The following is a 19,048-nucleotide window of genomic DNA, read 5'->3' as shown; positions in this document are numbered from 1 at the left end:
TTGATTTTCATTTTGGGTTTTTTTCCCCAAGTCACATCTGGTTTTTGCCTGTGACCATAAGTAGTGAGCAATCATACCCTGTCCTTGTTTTGACCCCCGAGCTTTTCATTCCCACAGCGGGTGGGGCATGGGTGAGCAAGCAACCACATGGTGCTTTGTTGCCAGCTGGGCTTAAACCACAACGAGTGATAATTAAAATAAAAAGAGAACCTAATGTAAGGAAATAAAGCATTATGCAACTGAAGAAACTCATGCTGTGGACGACCAGATAAACCATCCTCTCCTAGTCACCTACTGCCATGCCAGTATCTCAAAGTGCATGCAGAAAGCACCTTTATTTAAAAGTCCTCCTTGTGGGCTTTCAATTTTCATTTTTTTAAAAATATACATATTTTATATATGCTATCAAATATATAATCAACATAAAGATATATAAAATATACATTCTATATAAAAATATATTAAAATACTATATAATATATATTAATACACATTCTATATAAAAATATAGAAAGATCACCAAGCTGCCTCTGCAAGGAGACCAACAAGGAAAATATGCACTCAAATTTTTTTTTTTTTTTTTTAAAACAGCAGGACAGAAGGCTGTTGGAAACATGCATCTTTCATTTCCTGTTCTTTTCAAGCTTCCCAAGCAAATTCTGTCTTGGATTGACCTGTACCTTGCTCAGTTTCTAGAAAACTGGTTTCTTGGCGAAACAAACTGATTATCAAAATATTATCATCAAGGGAATTCCATTAAGTCTAGAAGATGCTTTAGTCAGGTAAGAGCTGAGAAATGAGAAGAAATGAGAAGAGACATGGCTTTTAGTGAAGTTTATCTGCAGCAGGTAGCTATACTTTATATACACCATTAACTCCCATATTTCTCTTTTCAGTTTCTATTTTTTCAGGTTTTCTTTTCTTTCTTTCTCCAGTTTCACAAAGCGAGAAAGATCAAGACATTCTTAGAAATATGAAAGGTGATTTTAAGGCCAAAAACGTTCTTGGTGAATTAAGAGCAGAAATCAAAATTCAAAACTACTTTGCACAGAAACTGGTTTTGAAATTCCTAGTATACTTTTGAAAACTAAGAAAACCACATCAAAGTATCAAGAACAGGCAGGTCAGGCATGAAAGGCATTACAATTTGGAGTGCTCAAAATATATACACCAGAGACTCTTACCTTCTCATCCAGCATGTCAGGGTGCTCAGTGAGCCAGACGCAGAGGCACTGGAAAGCTGCAACTATCATGGAGTGAAGGTCACGGGAGTGGAGCGGGGCTGGGCGGCTGCACTGGTACACTATGTAGCTGCACACTGAACTAATAGCTCTCTTCCGATCAGAGGAATCGACCACGACTTTCACCTGCAAAAAGCAAGCAGGAGAGGATGACAATTCCTCCAAAAAAAAAAAAAAAAAAAAATCTTTCGGAGGAGAAATAGTTTTTAAATGCAGTTTTAAGAAATAGGAATAAACAGTTGAGCTCTTTTATGATTACAGCTTAAAAGCTCTGGGTAAAAACATTTAACAGTAATGGATATTGAAACTTAAAGGAAAGAAATGCCGCACTGAGGTGCCACCACATTACATAGTTTGGTTTCCAAGAGCAAGAGTGGTACCAATATGGTCTGGTAAGAAATTAACTGCAAGCTGAATAAATTAGTATTTTAAACTTATTTTCAGCAAATACCTCTCTCCTTCAGCTGTAACAACCCATTCTGTATCTCTGAGAACCCACTCACTGCCAAGCCTCCCTTCCACAGGGCTTCATTCTGCTCACATGACTTTCTACTAGGCATATTTTTTCAGCAGAGTAACTTTCACCAGTGAAAAAGGGACAGAAACCCCATCCTCAAACAAGCAGATTGGCAAAAAAACCCCCATAAACCGTCCGCCAAAACTTACTGCAAAATGCCCTCAGCTTCTCTCCCAGCTCAGGGCTTCACGGAGCAAGGCTCCAGACCAGAGGGTTAGTGAAGAGCCTTGTACACTGAGGCACAAGGATCTACATTATAAAACTAACTGAAAAACTGAATTTGTCTTTTCTTCCCAACCTGTGACTTGGTACAGGAACAGTCAGTTAAAGCTGGATTTTTCTGCTCTGTAGCATTTGACCATGCCATATAAAGCTTTACTTATTAAGGTGCACACTTATCCAAGCAGGAAGGTGAATGGTCTTGCTGGTGACACCACCAGAGCCAAGCAGTTGTACTGCACAAAGAGGGCTGGGGGTGGTGGGGTGGGACAATTCAGAGCCCTACGATGAAGGCAGCATTCCCTTCAGAAGCATAAGATCTACGGCAAATAGTCTCCTTAAGATGAGCTTATGAAAAGCAGGCTGGTGAATGAGCACTTGCAGGAAACAGGATTTTTGAATTTACCAAGTGCCACTAATAACCTGGTGCTGAACAGACACAAGACAGAGCATCCCCTAACCTGAGAAGGGCTTTGGGAACTGCCACCTCCAAAGGCACAAGCAGAATCAGTTCTCCACTCTGCTGTTCTGCAGTAAGAGGTGATCTCTTTCTACCCTCTTAGTTATGAAAGGGAAAGAGATCCAAGATACCCCAGAGGAAAAATTACTTCAGTTGCATGAGAATTATACAAAGATTACAATATTTAATATAAACTTGGTTAGGCATTTGAAATATACATTTGATATATTTGATAATATTTTTTCACATTCCCATCTCATTGCAAGCCAAGAAAAAAAAACAGTATCCTGGCTTAACCACACAAGCTGCAGGAACCTCTGGTTCTGTATGACACTCTAAGACCCAATAACCATACATTAATTCATTGCAGAACACTTTCAAATGCATCCTTCAGCTCATGTTGTTGCAGTAATAAAATAAGCACCCAGTCCAACATGGCTCAGTGCTGACTCCATACTCTAAAAAAAAAATAAATAAAATAAATGCGTGAGACACTTATTCCAAAGAGATCTGTCGAGTTCCCAGAGGAATATAACAGGAAATGCTGAATTGCCACACCAGGTCATCGTGGCTGCTGTAAATACACTAGACTTCTGCTTAATAAATGTCATGAAGTCCAGCTTGGGGACAAGAGCCCTCAAGCAGAAAAAGGCATTTTACTTCTCAACAACCCCCCCTCCCCCCACCTAGTAGCTGCTGAATCAAGAAACTGCGTGCAGATAAAGCTCTGAAGAAGGCAACACCTTCATGTTAGAAATACGCTACCATTTTCTAAGCTCAGAAAACTATTTCCAAGATGAGATGAAGGGGAAAAGCAGGTATAACACTTCCAAAAATGGCAATTAAGTTGTTTAATACCTACATATTTGCAATCTGCCCACTAACAGCAACAAAACCTTGTTTCCAAGTCCAGTTACACAGTGAACAGACAGACCAGCCACCCAACCAAGCAAAGCAATGATAAATGGTTCACAGCAGGGTTGAAAACTAGTGGCCCAAGACCCTACACTTGTCACTGGAAGCTTAGTGGCAAGTTTTTCCTCAACTGTGCAACCTAACATGGCAGATGCATTCCCTGTAGTGTAAAAAAAAACCAAACAAAAAACCCAAAAACCAAAACCAGATACACATGGGAATCCATGAGAAAGGTTAGGAGACATCCAGCTAGCTCAACAAAACCAGCCAGAATCATACAGTACAGCCACCTGTATCTGAACAAGGCACCCTGAGCTTCGCTTTCAGCCAACAGGCATTTATAGGGCACACATCCCTTGAGCCACAGAGCATTTATGTTAGGAAAAGATAAAGTGCAAAAGGAGTACTATTTTTTTCTCGTGTCCAAACAGAACATTTGCTGACAAACTCAGACACAGACGTCTGTTTGGTGGCATGACTTCCACCTAAACAGGACTATAATCACTCTTTGAGAGGAGACCAGAGCACACAAAACACCTCTCACCTTTGCCAGTCCAGACAGAAGCTCCAGTGCAGCCAGAGAGATACTCATGTCCTGCCTCCACTGCGAGTTGAGTCTTTGGGTTACCAGATGAATACTGCGTATCAGTAGTCCAGCAGCTGTATCTGTATTAAGAGCTAGGATATAACCCCAATACCACATACCACAGGGAGGGAAAATAACTAAGCATTAGTGACAATAAGCAAAGCACAGGCACAAGCCAAAGCAGCCACAATACACACATAAAATAAAATTATACCCAACCCAGAATCTAGAAATCGGGTTGGTCACTTTTGTACAGGCTAACTCCGTTATATACACCACCAGACACTAAACAATTATATTCAGACTACCTTATCACAATTTTTTTTAATTTTTTTAAAAAGACATTTTGGATAATCCCAGCATTCTGCTGCATTTCAGCAGCAGAATAGCTAGCATCAGGTTTTGCTATTGTTTGCTATTGTACTTAAATTGCTGCGATGTCTTGTAGTCTCAGAAAAATTTAGACATTGGTAATGTATATTAGACATCAGTACTTCTATATTTAGGCATCAGTAACGAACTAAGAGCACATGTAACTTCAGATATCTATGCCAGAAGTTACCCATTCTTTCCATATTTCTATGTTTATCAAAAGTTGTACTAGTTAGATAAGTGTAGATAATGAAAGAATGAGTCCTGGAGAAAAAAAGATGCAATTATTTCTAGACCTTTAATTTCCGTGAACCTCTAGCTCAAAATTAAAAATAGAAAGTGTTTTTCATATCAGTTGTTCTCATTTCAAAATATTAGGAAAATAAATGCTATACATGCTTGTTAAAACTGAAGTAGGCAAATTAATTTCAGAAACAAAACCAGCTAAATGACTAGCTTAAAGACACATGAGAACTATGACACCTAAAGTATATCCTTCCCCAAACTTAAATCATGGTATTTAACATTCAAGAGCTAAGTACAATGTTACATTAGTAGCAGATTCAAGTGTCTGCTACAGTTAAACAGTAAAAATAGATCATCTTGCTTGCAATTTTCTCTTGTTTGAAGCACCCAGCAGAAACACAGAAATTCTTTTCATAAATTTCTTGCAACCTTACCCTCTGCACATAGGAAATTAAAAATCCAATAAAATGAATATATTACAAAAATATCTTTCAAGTTATGTCATGGTTTAAAGAATCAGTAAGTCAAGTATTTAACGGGGGGGGGTGTTAACCTTACAAATAGCTATTTTTACAAGCAGTTGTCAATGAAAACCCATACAAATTAAACACACAATCAAATGGTGTGCTGAAAACTAGCACTTCAATAATTTCAAACAAACAAATCCTGTAGGGAAAGCACCAACATGTTTATATGAATCCCTAGAATATACTGAAGTCTTCCCTGCTAACCTCCCTCCTCTCCTTAGATATAGAACTAGAGAAAAAAAAACTTTTGGTTGGCAAGAACAGAGTCGTCAACTTAGGCTACAATAAAATAACAGTGACCTGTTCTCACATTTCCTTGGTCGACATCAGTTAAACTGATGGAGACCAAAGGAGCAAATGAAATTCCAGGATCTCAACATTTGGCCAGCTTACCACACACAGATTTAGAAGAACATGGATTTTATCACAAAGATTCAGAAATGCACGGTACAAGACATAGCAATCTAAAGTTAATTACTAAATTCTCTTGTTACAACAAATAACACGTCATAAGCATTCTGCTTACTTGCTCTATAAAAATAGGAGTCCCTCAAATACTCTTTAAATATAGTTTAAGAAAAGGTGCTGCAAGAGTCAGGTAAGCATTTGGAGTGCTACCAAAATGAATGAAGCAATTAATTTACACTCGATGTACATTTATCCCATTATTGTTCATGACAACCAAGTGTCTTGAAAACATAAGTTAAAATAAAGCAGTTTGCAAACACCTTTTTCATAAGCTTTTACATTCTTATTTTTAAAATGTTAGCAGAGTCCTTTAGTACGATTAAAAAGCAACCACCAAAAGGGCACATATGAGCACAAACTGGCAATAAACAAAGGGGCTATCCACTCTGGGTTTCAAAACACCCATGCACATTAATGTATTAGACAGAACAAGGAACAGAAGGAAAAAAAAACCAAAACCATTACCCTGGTGTATAATGAGAGTTTTTTCCAAAAGAGCTATCCTTACCATAATCCCTCAGAAGGGCTTGTGCTGGTCTCTCACTATCTGGTGTTGTGGGCTCTGTACTGCCTCCACTTGCAGTGCTAATGCCACTGTTAGTACGACTGTGGCTTTTGAAGAGGTTATTTTCCCCACCATTCTGCAAATTGAAAGTCAGTTTTGAGCAATGAGAAGATTTTTCTGAGTTCCCTATACCAGAGGATGCTCTCAGATACAATGGAGAAATAAAGATGATCAAACCTCAAGATGCTAAGTGCCTTACAACAGCAGATAAAATGACTAATGCATTCTTTCTGAAGTGGTAACTTCATAAACAAAAAATACTTACTGTTTCCATCTGACAGCCAATGGCTTCTAACAGAGCTGAATCTTGAACAATATTTAACATCGCACCTGAAGAATCAGATACAAGAAGGTAACTAAAGACTGCAGTAGAATATTCATTGCTAAAATTCACAAAGCAGCACTGAAGGTCTAAAATACAGGATCACCATTCCATTTTACAAAAACTCCTATAAAGAGTTTCATAAAACACAGGATTTGCTTCAGGCTTAGCCATTTGAAGCAGGTGAGAGCTAAGACAGAGAATTCTTTCAGCTATTTTAAAAATGCTTTGAGCATAGGTTTTTTAAATTCCTCAGTTCAGAAGGATTTTGGTTTCACAGAAGGGCTGGAATCGTTCCTTGTCTCCTATCAGATTGTGCTCATTTAAAAACTCAGGTTACATTTAAGGATATTTACTGATTCTGGGAATAAAATAACAGTATTTGTTAGATAACAAAGCACTAAAATGAGCTGCATAGTCCAAAGCCACCTCAAGGATTATATAGTGCTGGCCTTGGCTACATTCTTGCCTGGCACAAAGAGGCTCCCTTCCCCAGTTTGGCCATGAGGAGCCAAAAGGCAGCTTGTGACTGGCAAACAAAAACATGTTTTCAAGTCTTAATGTAACTACCAGTACATACAGCAACCTGCTGGAAAACAAAGTGAATAATGTCTGGTCCACTCAGCAACTCTTAAGACATCAGCGCAAGGGACCATGCTTGTTCTCATACTGATCAGTGACTAGTGAAACAAACCTGCAAACCACTGTAACACAAGTTTTATTTTTATAAAGACATTTCTGCCTCCCCCCCCCCCCCCAAAAAAAAAAAGGCCAGTATTTGCATCATTGATAATGAGTGGGTTTGCAAAGCAAATTAAAAATTGCTTTCATTTCAATTTGGCTAAAACATAAAAACAACTTCCTAAATCAGGAGGCCAGTTCATAATCTGAGGTGGGATACACTGAAATTCTCTCTACCTGGAAGTCATCCCCAGCCTCTCACCTTCTGTGCTTTGTTTTCCATCAGTGCCCAAAATACTGTATTGAAAAAGCTGAAGCTCTAAGTGTGGGGGTAGTCAACCCTACTGCATCCAAAGTAGCCAGCAGGTACTTATCTCTTCCATCTTGGGAGAGATAACTACACACAAGTGTAAGACACTGTTAAATTAAAATTGCCAATGCATTCTGGGTGCCTTAGGTAAACTGGCATGGACAGCCTGTACCTGCTTGGCAGCATCAGCCCCAGGTGATGAGGAAAGAAGCAGTAAGGACATAGACCTGTAACAGGCTGACACTGACACACTCTGATTTTGTTGAGAAGCTGGTGGCACATGTGATAATCTCTGGCTAAACTGGAGATTCATGAACCCTCTCCAACCAAAGCCAGCAGGAAGTAAACTCCTGTTTCCATATGTGAAGGTAACAACAGGAATACAGGGGAGATGGACTGGTATGGACTACTGTGGAAATAGTAATGGTAAAAACCCGTTCAAGGCAGAACATCTACCCCGCCAGATGCAAACACCAGCTCGCAGTGGAGGGGTACAGGAATGCATGGGTAGGATTTAACAGAGCATCACCTTGCGGTTCTGTAGGTGATGCAACCCTCTGTGCACTGATGCTCTGTGGGTCTCACTTGGAGAATCACTTTGAAACCATAAATATCCTTATCCCTTCACCAGCATTGATTGTAAATCATTCTTTTGTATTATTCTCCTCTAGTCTTTGCTAGTAAAGGAACTATTTCAATTGCTGCAAGGAAATTTTCCAAAAGTCTTTGCAGACTGGATTTGTTTCCCTTCACTTCATTGCTCATGCCATTTTCTTGCCCTCCCCTACTAATCAGGTAGGCTCTCTGTCTCCCAGAACAAGGCAGATCCCTCCCACAGCAGTGCAAGTCTGTTTCCTTTTTAAACAGACAAAAGGACAGTGGTATTGTCATTACTGAAGTACAAGAACACCATAATATGGAAAAAGGCACTTCCAAAGACAGAAAAATAAGGCGAGGTAAGAATAAAAGGCAAGTACACTTTTTACTTGTCTGAAAATATATTTAACTTGACAGATTATGCACTACTCTAGTTTTCAGCTTCTACTTACTTTCTAGGTATTCAGAATAATGTTAATACACTCATTACCTCAAAGAACAGTTTGTTGCCAAACTACAAAGCATCTCCAGACTCTATTCCAAAGCTTTTGTCTGAGGATTTACACAGTGCTAAACAGGTCATCTGTATTTTACCAGTGCTGGACCACCAGTCACCCAGTATTTCAATTTGTTTCTAGACTTAATCATGCCAAAAACTAAAATGTTCCCTGTAACCTATTAGTCAAGAGTCCTTCCCAATATTAAACCAACATTTTTTCCTATTTCCATTCCTAGTTATGACTGACTCTTCCTGCTAGTACATGCTTTACTTGCACCGCTACTTTACAAGTACTATTCCACATTTGTAAAAAGCGAGAGATTATTTTAACAAAAATGTGAGGCTTTTCAAGATGTTTTCATAGTATAAGAGAGATTATGCAGATGACAACCTGCCAGGAATTTCATCTTTTTTCTTACGAAGCAACACATTACTAATAACCTGTATTTTTCCAGGTCAGATTAAGACAGACACTTCTACAACACAGTCAATAAATAAAAAAGTTGAAATAACCTAGTATCATTTGAGTGTTGTTGGGATCTGTTTCTGTCTGCAAAGCTCCTATAAGTATATTCACAAGCCTCAGCTTCAAGGAAAGGAAGGTTACTGGCTTATCATACGTTGAGCTGTCGTCATTGCTGAATTTCCCTTCCAGGACAACCTGAAGGAAAAATATATTTATTTCAGTATCAATTAGAGATCACACCAGCATGGTATTGGTTTCAAAAGTCAATAACCACAGCACACATTGCTACTGACAACTTGTAATACAGTCTTACTGTTACAGACTTGCTATAGAGTTTGTGCTAAACAGAACACCGGATACAACCCACAAATCGTCCAAATCCTTCTCCAAAACAACCAGGAACACAAAAATGGAAATGCAAAACAAAGCGGTAGGCTTACTACCTCAGACTTTACGGTTCCAAAATGATGAGGGAGAGGCAACAGAGACAGCAAGATGTTAATCGAAGCTCTTCTTAGCTCTGTGGGGTTTACATAGATTTTAAACTTTGAGAGTTCTCTGCAAATCAAAGCATCATACAGTTAATCAACTTTCGACAGGAATTTGGAGCCAAATTTAATTAAGTTAAATACACAGCCACCCAGTAGTCTTAAATAATTTGCAGTATACAATGTAGCTGTTTCTTTCTAGGCTCAGGATTTTTTAATTATTTTTTGGGGGGGGAACAGCAGCAATAGCACAATGAATTCATGCAGGAACCATCACTTGCTAAGGATTATGTACCCCATATAAAAACAATGAGCTGATGAAAGTATTATACTACATCTTCAAAGCAGGAAGTTTCAATCATGAGCCTCTACCGGCTTATTACAACTCAAAGCAACCCAGGATTATCAGAGATCTGTAGAATATGCTCATGTGTATACTGCATAAAACACAAACTGCTCAGCGAATAGATCAACTTTTTTCAGTAGCCACCAGCAAATTCTTCTACTTAAAAGACCTATCCAAAAGCAGTGGCTCAGATTTAAGCCCAGAAGTAATATTTTATGCATAACTTCAAAATGAAATGCAGTACCAAGACATAAAACATTATGTTGAAGAAGGCATGCACAGAGTAGTATTACTTAGCAAAATGTCCAGAAATCTATAAAGCTCTGACAAGTGAGGTTATATCTTTTTGTTTAAGAACCTCTGCCAATTTCACCAGCCTAAATTATCAATTTTTCTACTTAATGATGTGTAGGATTACTCTCTTAGTTCACCACAGCAACAGCCACTAATGAATATCCTGTGAAGTTTTACTTAAAAATCAGTAGGCTTCCAATATACTTCAGCTAAATCATTCGTTTTTCCTATTCTTACAGATATGCTTTCCATCAATGAATATGTAGATAACACAACTCACACATTTCATTTAAAATAAGCACTATTATTGCTTTAAAGAAAATTGCATTAAATAAAATTGAAAATTAGAGCTTATGAAGTTCCACTATTATCACCATCAAATATATACACGCTACGGGGCCCACATTACAGAATTCCTTCAGTGAAAACTACGCAGGAATGACAGAAACCCCAGAAGATAAACACCTTCCTACATTTCTGGTGATGTTTATATGGAAATAGCAATTTACCTGTCAGGTAAAATAGTTTCAAGAGCCGAAATGAAATAAGGAACCACGACATCAATCCCTTTCAGGTCACAGCAGAACAAAGGAGGGGAGTTTAGAATAACACTGGCAAGAACGGGGTGGCAAACGAAATCTGCTATCTGCAAACCCTGAATTAAAAGCATGTAAAATCTGACAAAGAAAGATAAGATTAAATTATTTGCACATAAAAACAATCAGCATCCCACATGAACAAGAATGTGCAGCCACTATTTGTCTTTTCTATATAAAACAGAGTAAGTTTCAAAATCAGAGCTAGAAAATGTTTATATGAGCATCCCCCACAAGTTACTTTAGCACAGGCATACACACCTAACCAGCTTAACAAAAACCCCTCACCAATCACATGTATTTCATGTGAAAAGCCAGTACAGCACAGTTTTATTGAAAACTCTAACACAGACTGGGAGCTGTGCAAATACAGCCCAGATGGTTACTAACAGTGCTTGGATCACATGCTCTCCCACTACTCCCTTCCCTATGTAAGGATGGGCATGAGACCTTGATTTTTAACTCCTCAACACAAGAAAAATACTGCAAAGTCTTTCGGGGCAGGGGGAAGAGGAGAAGACATGCTGATCAGCAATACAGAAAATGAGATCAAACTTAATCACCATAACCAGTTCAAATGAAAAAGCAGGGGGGCAGGAACCTAGCTGCCCATCAGCCTGAAGGAGGTAGTTTCCTTTGCAGTTTCTTGTTAGAGAATACTTATATCCCCTTTCTTTTCTTCTTTTTTTTTTTTTTTTTTTTTTTTTTTTTTTTTTTTTTTTTTTAAAGGCTTGCAAATACAGAGGAATCTCACTGACTGGGTAAGAGAAACACAAACTATCTATACACAAAACACTATAACATACAAGAAATTAAATAGTTCAGTCTTCCAGGAAGTTTTGATGCCATCTGGGACAAATGTACCTGAACAGTTTGAGAGAGTCATGATTTGAAGTTGATTCTCAAGTTTTGTTCAAAAGTTTTGAAAAAAGGTACACTATGATAGGCAAGACTGCCTCAGTTCATTAGAAACAAAACTGAAAGCAGAGGTAGTTCAGAACACAACTCTTAAATAATGGAATATTAGTGCATTTCTATATTTAAAGAAAAAAAACAACCACAAACACATTCCACCCCAGTGTTGTGGTATTTGACAACATAAGACCCTTCAAGTCCTAATAAAGTGTACAAAGTCTTATGTCTACACACTTTTTTCTTTTTTCTCTATCTGAACAATATTCAGTGACAAATTAAAAAAAAAAAAGAATACAAGAGGCAAGAAAGTATCAAAAAGACAACGTTCCTTCCAGCTGGGAGGCACTTTAAGGGACTTCCTTTCAACTGGAACTTGAAGAAAACCCAATGAAAAACAGCATCGTTGAGAAGACAAAAGGAAATCACTACTCTGTTTAGCCAGGAATCCCCACCTACAGCATCTGAAGGCTAACCAGGTTGTTCTGAACTTGTAACAGAGGATTCAGACAGTAACTGAGTGTTCTTTACTGTGAATTAATTTGCACCATGAAGTTATACCAATAAAGCAACTGGAAGATAGGTTAGTACCGGGATAGGTAAGCTGGTAATATTTCCTCCCCAGTCTTCTTGCTACAAAATATCCTACACAGTGTCCCGCATGCCTCTGCCCTTCCCGCTTCATAGTTGTCTGGGAATTCACTTGCATCAAACATGGGATTGGAAGCCATTGTGTCTGTGGACATTTGTGATCCCTTCCGGCGAAACTCCATGCTAGCTTGAGTTGCTATAGCTGAGAAGAGAAAAAACAGCGTTTCACAGTGTTTGTTAACATATATAATAGGCTCATGGGATCCTGGACACAAAGATCAAGTCAAATTTAGTAGTTATCATGAAGCTGTTAGTTCACTATGTTTGAGTCAGTGCCTCTGTTTAGAAAGTATTTGTGGGTGTAACTAACATTTTTCTTTATGAAAGTCAGTTGTTGTCATCCCTATATTCTAGAGCCTGTCCCAACTTTCTGCTGGAAAGGGCACATTTATATCCAATATTAGCTTCCTACCCTCTCTGGAGGACAAGGATCTTCCCTCACCTAGTTCTCATCTCCAGAAAAACAGAAGTACACCTTGCCTTGTTGCCTTCAAATATCAAAACACATTTAGGTGGTGCCATTACCATGACCTCCAAGCCAGTGCTTAATTTTCAGGTGGCCAACTAATCTCTTACACTGCTCAGAACACCAAGCTGCTTTGATCCAATTTTGTTGTATAAACATACTTATTAAAAAAAAAAAAAAATCACAAATTCTATGGACCCATATCAGAAAGAGAAGTTTGCTGAAACCCACTCTCCTGATTTGGTCCCCCTCTCTCCTCACGTGACTACAGAAATTGCCAAATGAAGTTGAGGTTAGACAGCCTCCAGAGAGCAGCTACCAGGGAGGCTGGCCCTCTCCTACTCCCTATCCCACAATATGCTCTACAAAAGTCTCTCGGGAGCCTGCTGTTACCTAAACAGGACATGGTTCTGCCGAGCTTTGTGCTCCCTCCCTGTAGGATGGTTCTGCCAGTCCAAGCCAGTTAAATTCCTGTCTTCCTAGAGAGACCTCTGGTCCCCTTTCACACATCAGTATCACATGCATACGATGCAGGAGGCTACTCGCTTTACTAGCTTCATCCTTTCTTCCAGGATGGCAACCAAAAAAACCCCATTGCTCTCAATATGATTTTTTTTTCCTTCTTTTTTTTCATTTTTTACTTGGACAACTTCACTCTTGGATTGCTAATGGCAGAAAGAGCATACTCGTTTTTAACTAAGACTGTATTGATATTCAAAACTTCTCTAAGCTACAAAACAAACAACACAGTGTGTGTGCTCCTAACAGAAGCAAGCCAATGTAGTTCTACCAGTACCAGAGAACTTACTCTGTCTCAAGCCTGGGACACTGGGGAACATCAGGTTCACGATCTGTCTTGCAAACAAAGGCCCATTAACACTTCGACAGTTGGAATACTTGTTAATTTATGGATAGGTTGGTTTGTTTTATTTTTTTAAAGGAAGCATCCTAATGACAAGTGTCTACTCCTAATTTTTGTCTTTAAATTCATCATTTAACCTACTGTTACCTTATAAATTTTCACGACATAAGCAGCAAATAAGCACAAATCTTTATGCATCTTCCCATGAGCCATTTTTTGTCCTAAATAAGCTATCCAGCAATATATTGTAGTTGGAAAAAAAACACTACATGCACAATGCATACAAATCAAACACTAGGTCTGTAAAATAAGCTTTAAGTAAAAAAAAAACATGGTTAGTGCAAAGTCCTGAAACTCATGACATGATCACAGACTAAAGTACAGAAAAGATGGGACTGATTCAGGCAGATTAATTTGCTTTTGCCAACAATCCTCCCCAAAGACACACACAAAAAAATTACTTGTCTTTTTCAAGTAAAAGTGCAAAAGCTACAAGAGACAATGAGAATGAATTTACAAATAAAATATGGGTTTATGGAAAAAGAAAAGCATGACCGCAATTAAGGAAAAGCTACTGGTTCCTACTTACAAGATTTATAAGAAAGAAGAATTTGGATAAAAGATGCTGCAAGATAATAGAAATAAAATGGAAAAAAATCAAAGGACAGCAGTAGTTATAAAATACTTTTAAAGATGGTGAAATTGTAATATAAGTTAAGAAGCTTTTAGCTTTTTTTAAAAAAATAGATTAAAAGCTTTATGATATAGCAAGCTCGTTAAACACACAGGAAATTGGCATTCAGGTCCAAAATTATGGTTTTGAAAGTATCATGCAAAACAATGAACAAAAAGTTACAAAACACTAATAACATTTAGAGCTCTTCGTATCAATGTACATCAGTTCTTTAAAAAAATGTATTAACCCTTCCCAGCTCAAGTACATTTCCTTATGTTGCACTGTATATGGAATATATACTAAGCTATCATAAGGCTTCTGTGATTTGGGGTACGCCTTGTAGGGGGAAGGTTACTTACCTGCAGAGCCTCCTTACAGCAATACTTCTGCTTCCAAACCATGTGTTCCTGACAGTATTACAGCTCCATCTTTCCTAAGCCAAGTTGCTAATAATGAGTATACCCAGGCATACCTCCCCTGACCACCAGCTCAATCAAAATCTTCCAAAGCAGAAATAAAAGGCAGAACACTACCAGAAATATCAACATCTCAAAAACAATCCCCAGAGAAAGAAGAGAGGAAAGACTCCAGTAGCCAGGTACCAGGAGAGAATGCCACCACCTCTTAAGAGCTGCTTCTCTGAATGTGCAGGGTCAGTTCAAGACTTGTGACCAAGCCCCACAGTAACACTCAAGATGTCTCTAATCTGGCCTTCTTATAGCTTGCTCCTAGACCCTCAGAAACATTCTTTGGGACATTAATATTAATGACAATAGGGCCAGAAGAAAGAAGGGTAAAACTATACCCCAAGACTCCCACACTGCCAACAGCACCTGGGTGATACGAGAAACCTGCCTGGGTAAGACTCCTTCAGGTGCTATAAAACACACAACTGGCAGGCTTGTGACTGACTTCTTTAGCTACAAGGATTAAGAACAAGCCCATTAGATTGGAAGATTCAGCTGTTGAAGTGCTGGCACAAGGTATTCTTGAGTTTCTCCCAGTTCTCACAAGTTGTTGAGGACAGCAACTAGCAGCAGCATGCACTGTATGTATGGCCAAGCTTGTCTAACCAAAACGCATCCTGCCAGTGAAATTACATTCAGCACATGCAGACACACCCCAGAACTGTCACATTCAGGGTTAACTTCATAAAAAAGGTTTCATAGCAAATTTCTTATGAAGGCATTTTCTCAAGTACCAATCATAGGGAGCTATTTATGCCACACTAAGAGCTAAATAAATACCATGCAGCCATCTAATTCTAAAGACTACACCAGCAGGATGCAGCTCCTTTCAAACCAACTATGCATTTTCAAACACATCATTTTTCCCCTCTCACCACAATACAGAGTAATGTTCATTGGCTGTCTGCTATAAAGCTTCACCATCAAGGTCTCGGTGCAGAAACTAAAACCTGATACAGGACACTCCATGCACAAAAGCATTACACCAACAATGGCAAGATCACCGTTTTGCTTCAGAACCCAAACACCACCACAAGACTATCTTGAAGGACAGGGCTCAAAGAGCAAACAGAAACACTGCTTTCCAGGTGATAACTCCAGCAGTACTCAGCCATACACAGATGACCTCCAGCTAATCTTGTGTGAGAGAACAATTCTCTCTCTTCCCAAAGAGAGACAGACAAAACCACAGCAACCACAAATGTGAAATACCTATGGTTATCCTGAATTGTGCAAGGGTTGGTACAAGAATTTTACCAATGAAGATGCCAAAATTGAACAACAGTGGGGCAGCAGTTATATTGACAGAACCAGAGAAGATCTGAAGCTGGAGGGGACCTCTGGAGATTACAGAATCAGCCCCTCCCACCCCCAAAGCAGAGTCAAGTAGAGCAAGTTCAGTTACCCTTCCACCCATCCAGATATTTTTCATCTCAGAACCTACAAAAAGCTGGACATTTTTTCCACCAGTCATTTTTCTTGACTTCCTTTCTGGAAATTAAGGAGTTCCAGAAGATATGCAAGGCTCCAGGACAAGGAGAAAAGCAAGCATAGATAGGTACTCATTCACATCAGCCTTGATCAACTGCTCATCAAAAAGACTTATGTCGTAAGATGGGAGAAAGACAATGTGCTAGTCCATGTGAATCAGTAGGGTTCGTTTAAAAACTGAACTAAATTCTGAACCAGAACTTGAGACCGCAGCTCATCCATAGGGTTACTTGTTAGGCACTCGCATTTAGCTCATGAAGAGCATTAGCTCTTTAGAAATCATGTCACAGGGGTTCTCATTGAGAATGTGTCACATGACAGAAAAGGAATAAGAAACACACACTAGAAAAATGCAGTGTTCCAGAAAGATGTCCCAGGGCAGGGGATCTCTCTGCGGGACCAAGGAATAATCTGCATCAAGATACTTCACCTCTTTCTTTTTCAAGATATTTCACCTCTTTCAGTACTCCAGCCAGCAACAAAACAGAGAAATCATATCAGAGAGCTATGACAGAAGAAATTCTTAACAGCATGGCATTGAAACCAACTGAACTTGGAAGGGTTTAAAGCTATTGAAGTCTTATACAGCTGCAGTCCCAGACATAAAAGAAAAATTGTGCATATGGGCAAGTGGAAGACAACACTACAAAGCAAAGCTGATTTTAAGTGCAGACACTTCCCAATCATAAAAATATTTAAAGCATTCATAAAAACAATAGTGCTTCCTGAAGCTAATGCAAAGATTATCAACAGCAGTGTCAAACATGGTAAGAATATTCAAGCTAGTGGCAAAATTACTGTACTAGGCTACAGAGGATAGCAGATGGACAACGATATACAGGTACAGCCAACCTGCAGCCAAAAAGAAGATTTTTGTCCTTTCCTAAGGGTAGGTAGGAATTGTGGCAGCTAACTGTCCCTTCTCTGCTGTTCTCTTTCTTCAAGCCACATCTATACTGGGTAGCATGAGCACAGGCACATGGATAGGCACAACATGCAGATCTGATTATTGCTGATGGGCCCCCCTTGTGTGAGTTGGGGGGACCACAGTACACAACCTTTCCAGCCCACCTCATCAGCCCAACACAGCACCTCCCGCCTTGCACTGTTTGAGGAGGAAAAGACTTCACCTGGAGGCATCAGGCTTCACAGATTAGACTGCCAGAACAGAAGCTTTTCAACTTGGACTTAAACCTGATTTAAAAGACACTGATGTTTCAAGTCAACAGAAACTGCAGGAGCCTAGCCCTTTATAAGTCTTGCTACATTTTCCCACCTAAAGCAGAGGCTGAGCAAACAGATTTATCCAAAAGGATAAATCAGGCAGTTAGACTTAGGTGCCTCTACAGAGTTTCAGCAGTATGGATCCACCTTCAGTTTGCTCTCCTTCTGACAGCCTGCCATGGCATTGCTGTGACCAGTACTTTACACAGCAGTAACAACACTCATGGCATCCTGGAAGGGCAGCAAACACTTGACTAAATTCTTTAAGTTAATTGTCTTCCAAATGGCTAGAAAAACAGTTTTCTGGGTCTCCACCAACAGAATTCTCTCAGATCCACTGCTGCTAATAAATGGCAGAATGGGTGGCATGCAAAGACTGGTCACACTAAGGACAGCTCTGAAGACCGTGGAGGAAGAACAGAATCAAGCGATTTCCAAATAGTTGTTTCTAGTTTTCAGGAAGCTAGTAAGTCCCTCTTTAAGGCTAGCAATATTACAATTTTCTGACTGTAGTTAGGCGACTTAAGACATTGCATATATGAATAGAAGGGCCTGGAACCTCTTCAAGGAAGTCAATCATTTTGATTTTAGATGACTGTACTTCTGCTAGAATCACAACACATCTGTTTACAGCTGACACTGTTGCATAAGCAGCATCACAGCTGATATCCTTTTCAGGTTAAGCACTTCATTAAAATTGCTCAAGATACAGGTTATGTCAAAATTAAAACGATCCAATCAATCTGAAAAGCATTAAATACAGAAATATATTAGCTGCATATGCAACTGAACATACCCTCGAATTATGATTTACTCATTCCTAAGCTCAGCTATTTCTCTAGTAATGTGTCATGGGCCTTTTACAGAGGGACTTAAACCTCCTACCACAGAAATCCACAACTGAACCCTTTGAAAAACCATACACTGCATACCTAAAAATACCTTTAACAGATCCCAAATCCTAAACCTATCACCTCTACACGGGGATTTGTGACACAACAAACAAGGAAGATCATCAGTTTAACTGCTGCTGTCAAGTCCCACTATAAACCCAACTTGCTACAACAAACCTCTTCCTCCTATTTTTCTTACTTAGGCCAGCAAGCTCCTGATAGATAGATCTCTTGGAAGAGTTTAGCAGACATTCAAAATACTACATGAACAACAGGAAAAATGCCAAGAGTGGGAAAGTTTATTCTTTTCTGAATATTATCACCAAAAGGAAGAAGAGTGCTAAAAAGCCTCTCTAAGCACAGTACTAATTCTGCTGTCATGTCTCAAAACATTTAACCTCTGAAGCTGAACAAAGCATAGGAGACAAAAATAAACCTAGCAGTTAAGGACTGAAGACAACCAAGGTATCAAGCCATACATGGAAACATGTAGCAACAGTCACTGAAAGGCAGCAAGTTCACTTGCTATTTTAAGGACTTCTGTTTTCACAACACTCTCCAAAAACAAGGAGAAGTACCACTTTGTACAGTATCTGGAGTGATGTCTGACAATTTTTCAAACTTTAAAGAGTCACTATAAAGTTGCTATTACTCAGAGATACTCAAGCATATTTCAAATTAGGAAGTGGAC

General features: G+C 39.0%; 1 protein-coding gene across 7 annotated transcripts in view; it reads right to left on the bottom strand.

Annotated features, from left to right (window-relative positions):
- RALGAPB (Ral GTPase activating protein, beta subunit (non-catalytic)) overlaps positions 1–19,048 on the bottom strand; it is a 64,775-nt gene that overhangs the window by 22,265 nt on the left and 23,462 nt on the right. For 4 of the 7 annotated variants that reach the window (XM_010564531.1, XM_010564534.1, XM_010564536.1 and 1 more), the window contains 8 exons: positions 12,219–12,420; positions 10,629–10,796; positions 9,435–9,549; positions 9,039–9,186; positions 6,382–6,446; positions 6,060–6,192; positions 3,897–4,030; positions 1,185–1,367 (listed from right to left, as the gene is read on the bottom strand). In XM_010564531.1, coding sequence (XP_010562833.1) covers positions 1,185–1,367; positions 3,897–4,030; positions 6,060–6,192; positions 6,382–6,446; positions 9,039–9,186; positions 9,435–9,549; positions 10,629–10,796; positions 12,219–12,420 — 1,148 coding nt within the window. The remainder of the gene's footprint in view (positions 1–1,184; positions 1,368–3,896; positions 4,031–6,059; positions 6,193–6,381; positions 6,447–9,038; positions 9,187–9,434; positions 9,550–10,628; positions 10,797–12,218; positions 12,421–19,048) is intronic. The other 3 variants (XM_010564532.1, XM_010564533.1, XM_010564535.1) reach the window with 3 other exon arrangements.

The sequence above is a fragment of the Haliaeetus leucocephalus genome, unplaced genomic scaffold (genome assembly GCF_000737465.1).
Source record: "Haliaeetus leucocephalus isolate CR32 unplaced genomic scaffold, Haliaeetus_leucocephalus-4.0 Scaffold182, whole genome shotgun sequence".
In the NCBI taxonomy this organism is placed as follows: domain Eukaryota; kingdom Metazoa; phylum Chordata; class Aves; order Accipitriformes; family Accipitridae; genus Haliaeetus; species Haliaeetus leucocephalus.
The sequence above is the reverse complement of the archived record's forward strand: the minus strand, read 5'-3'. Positions and strand labels throughout refer to the sequence as shown.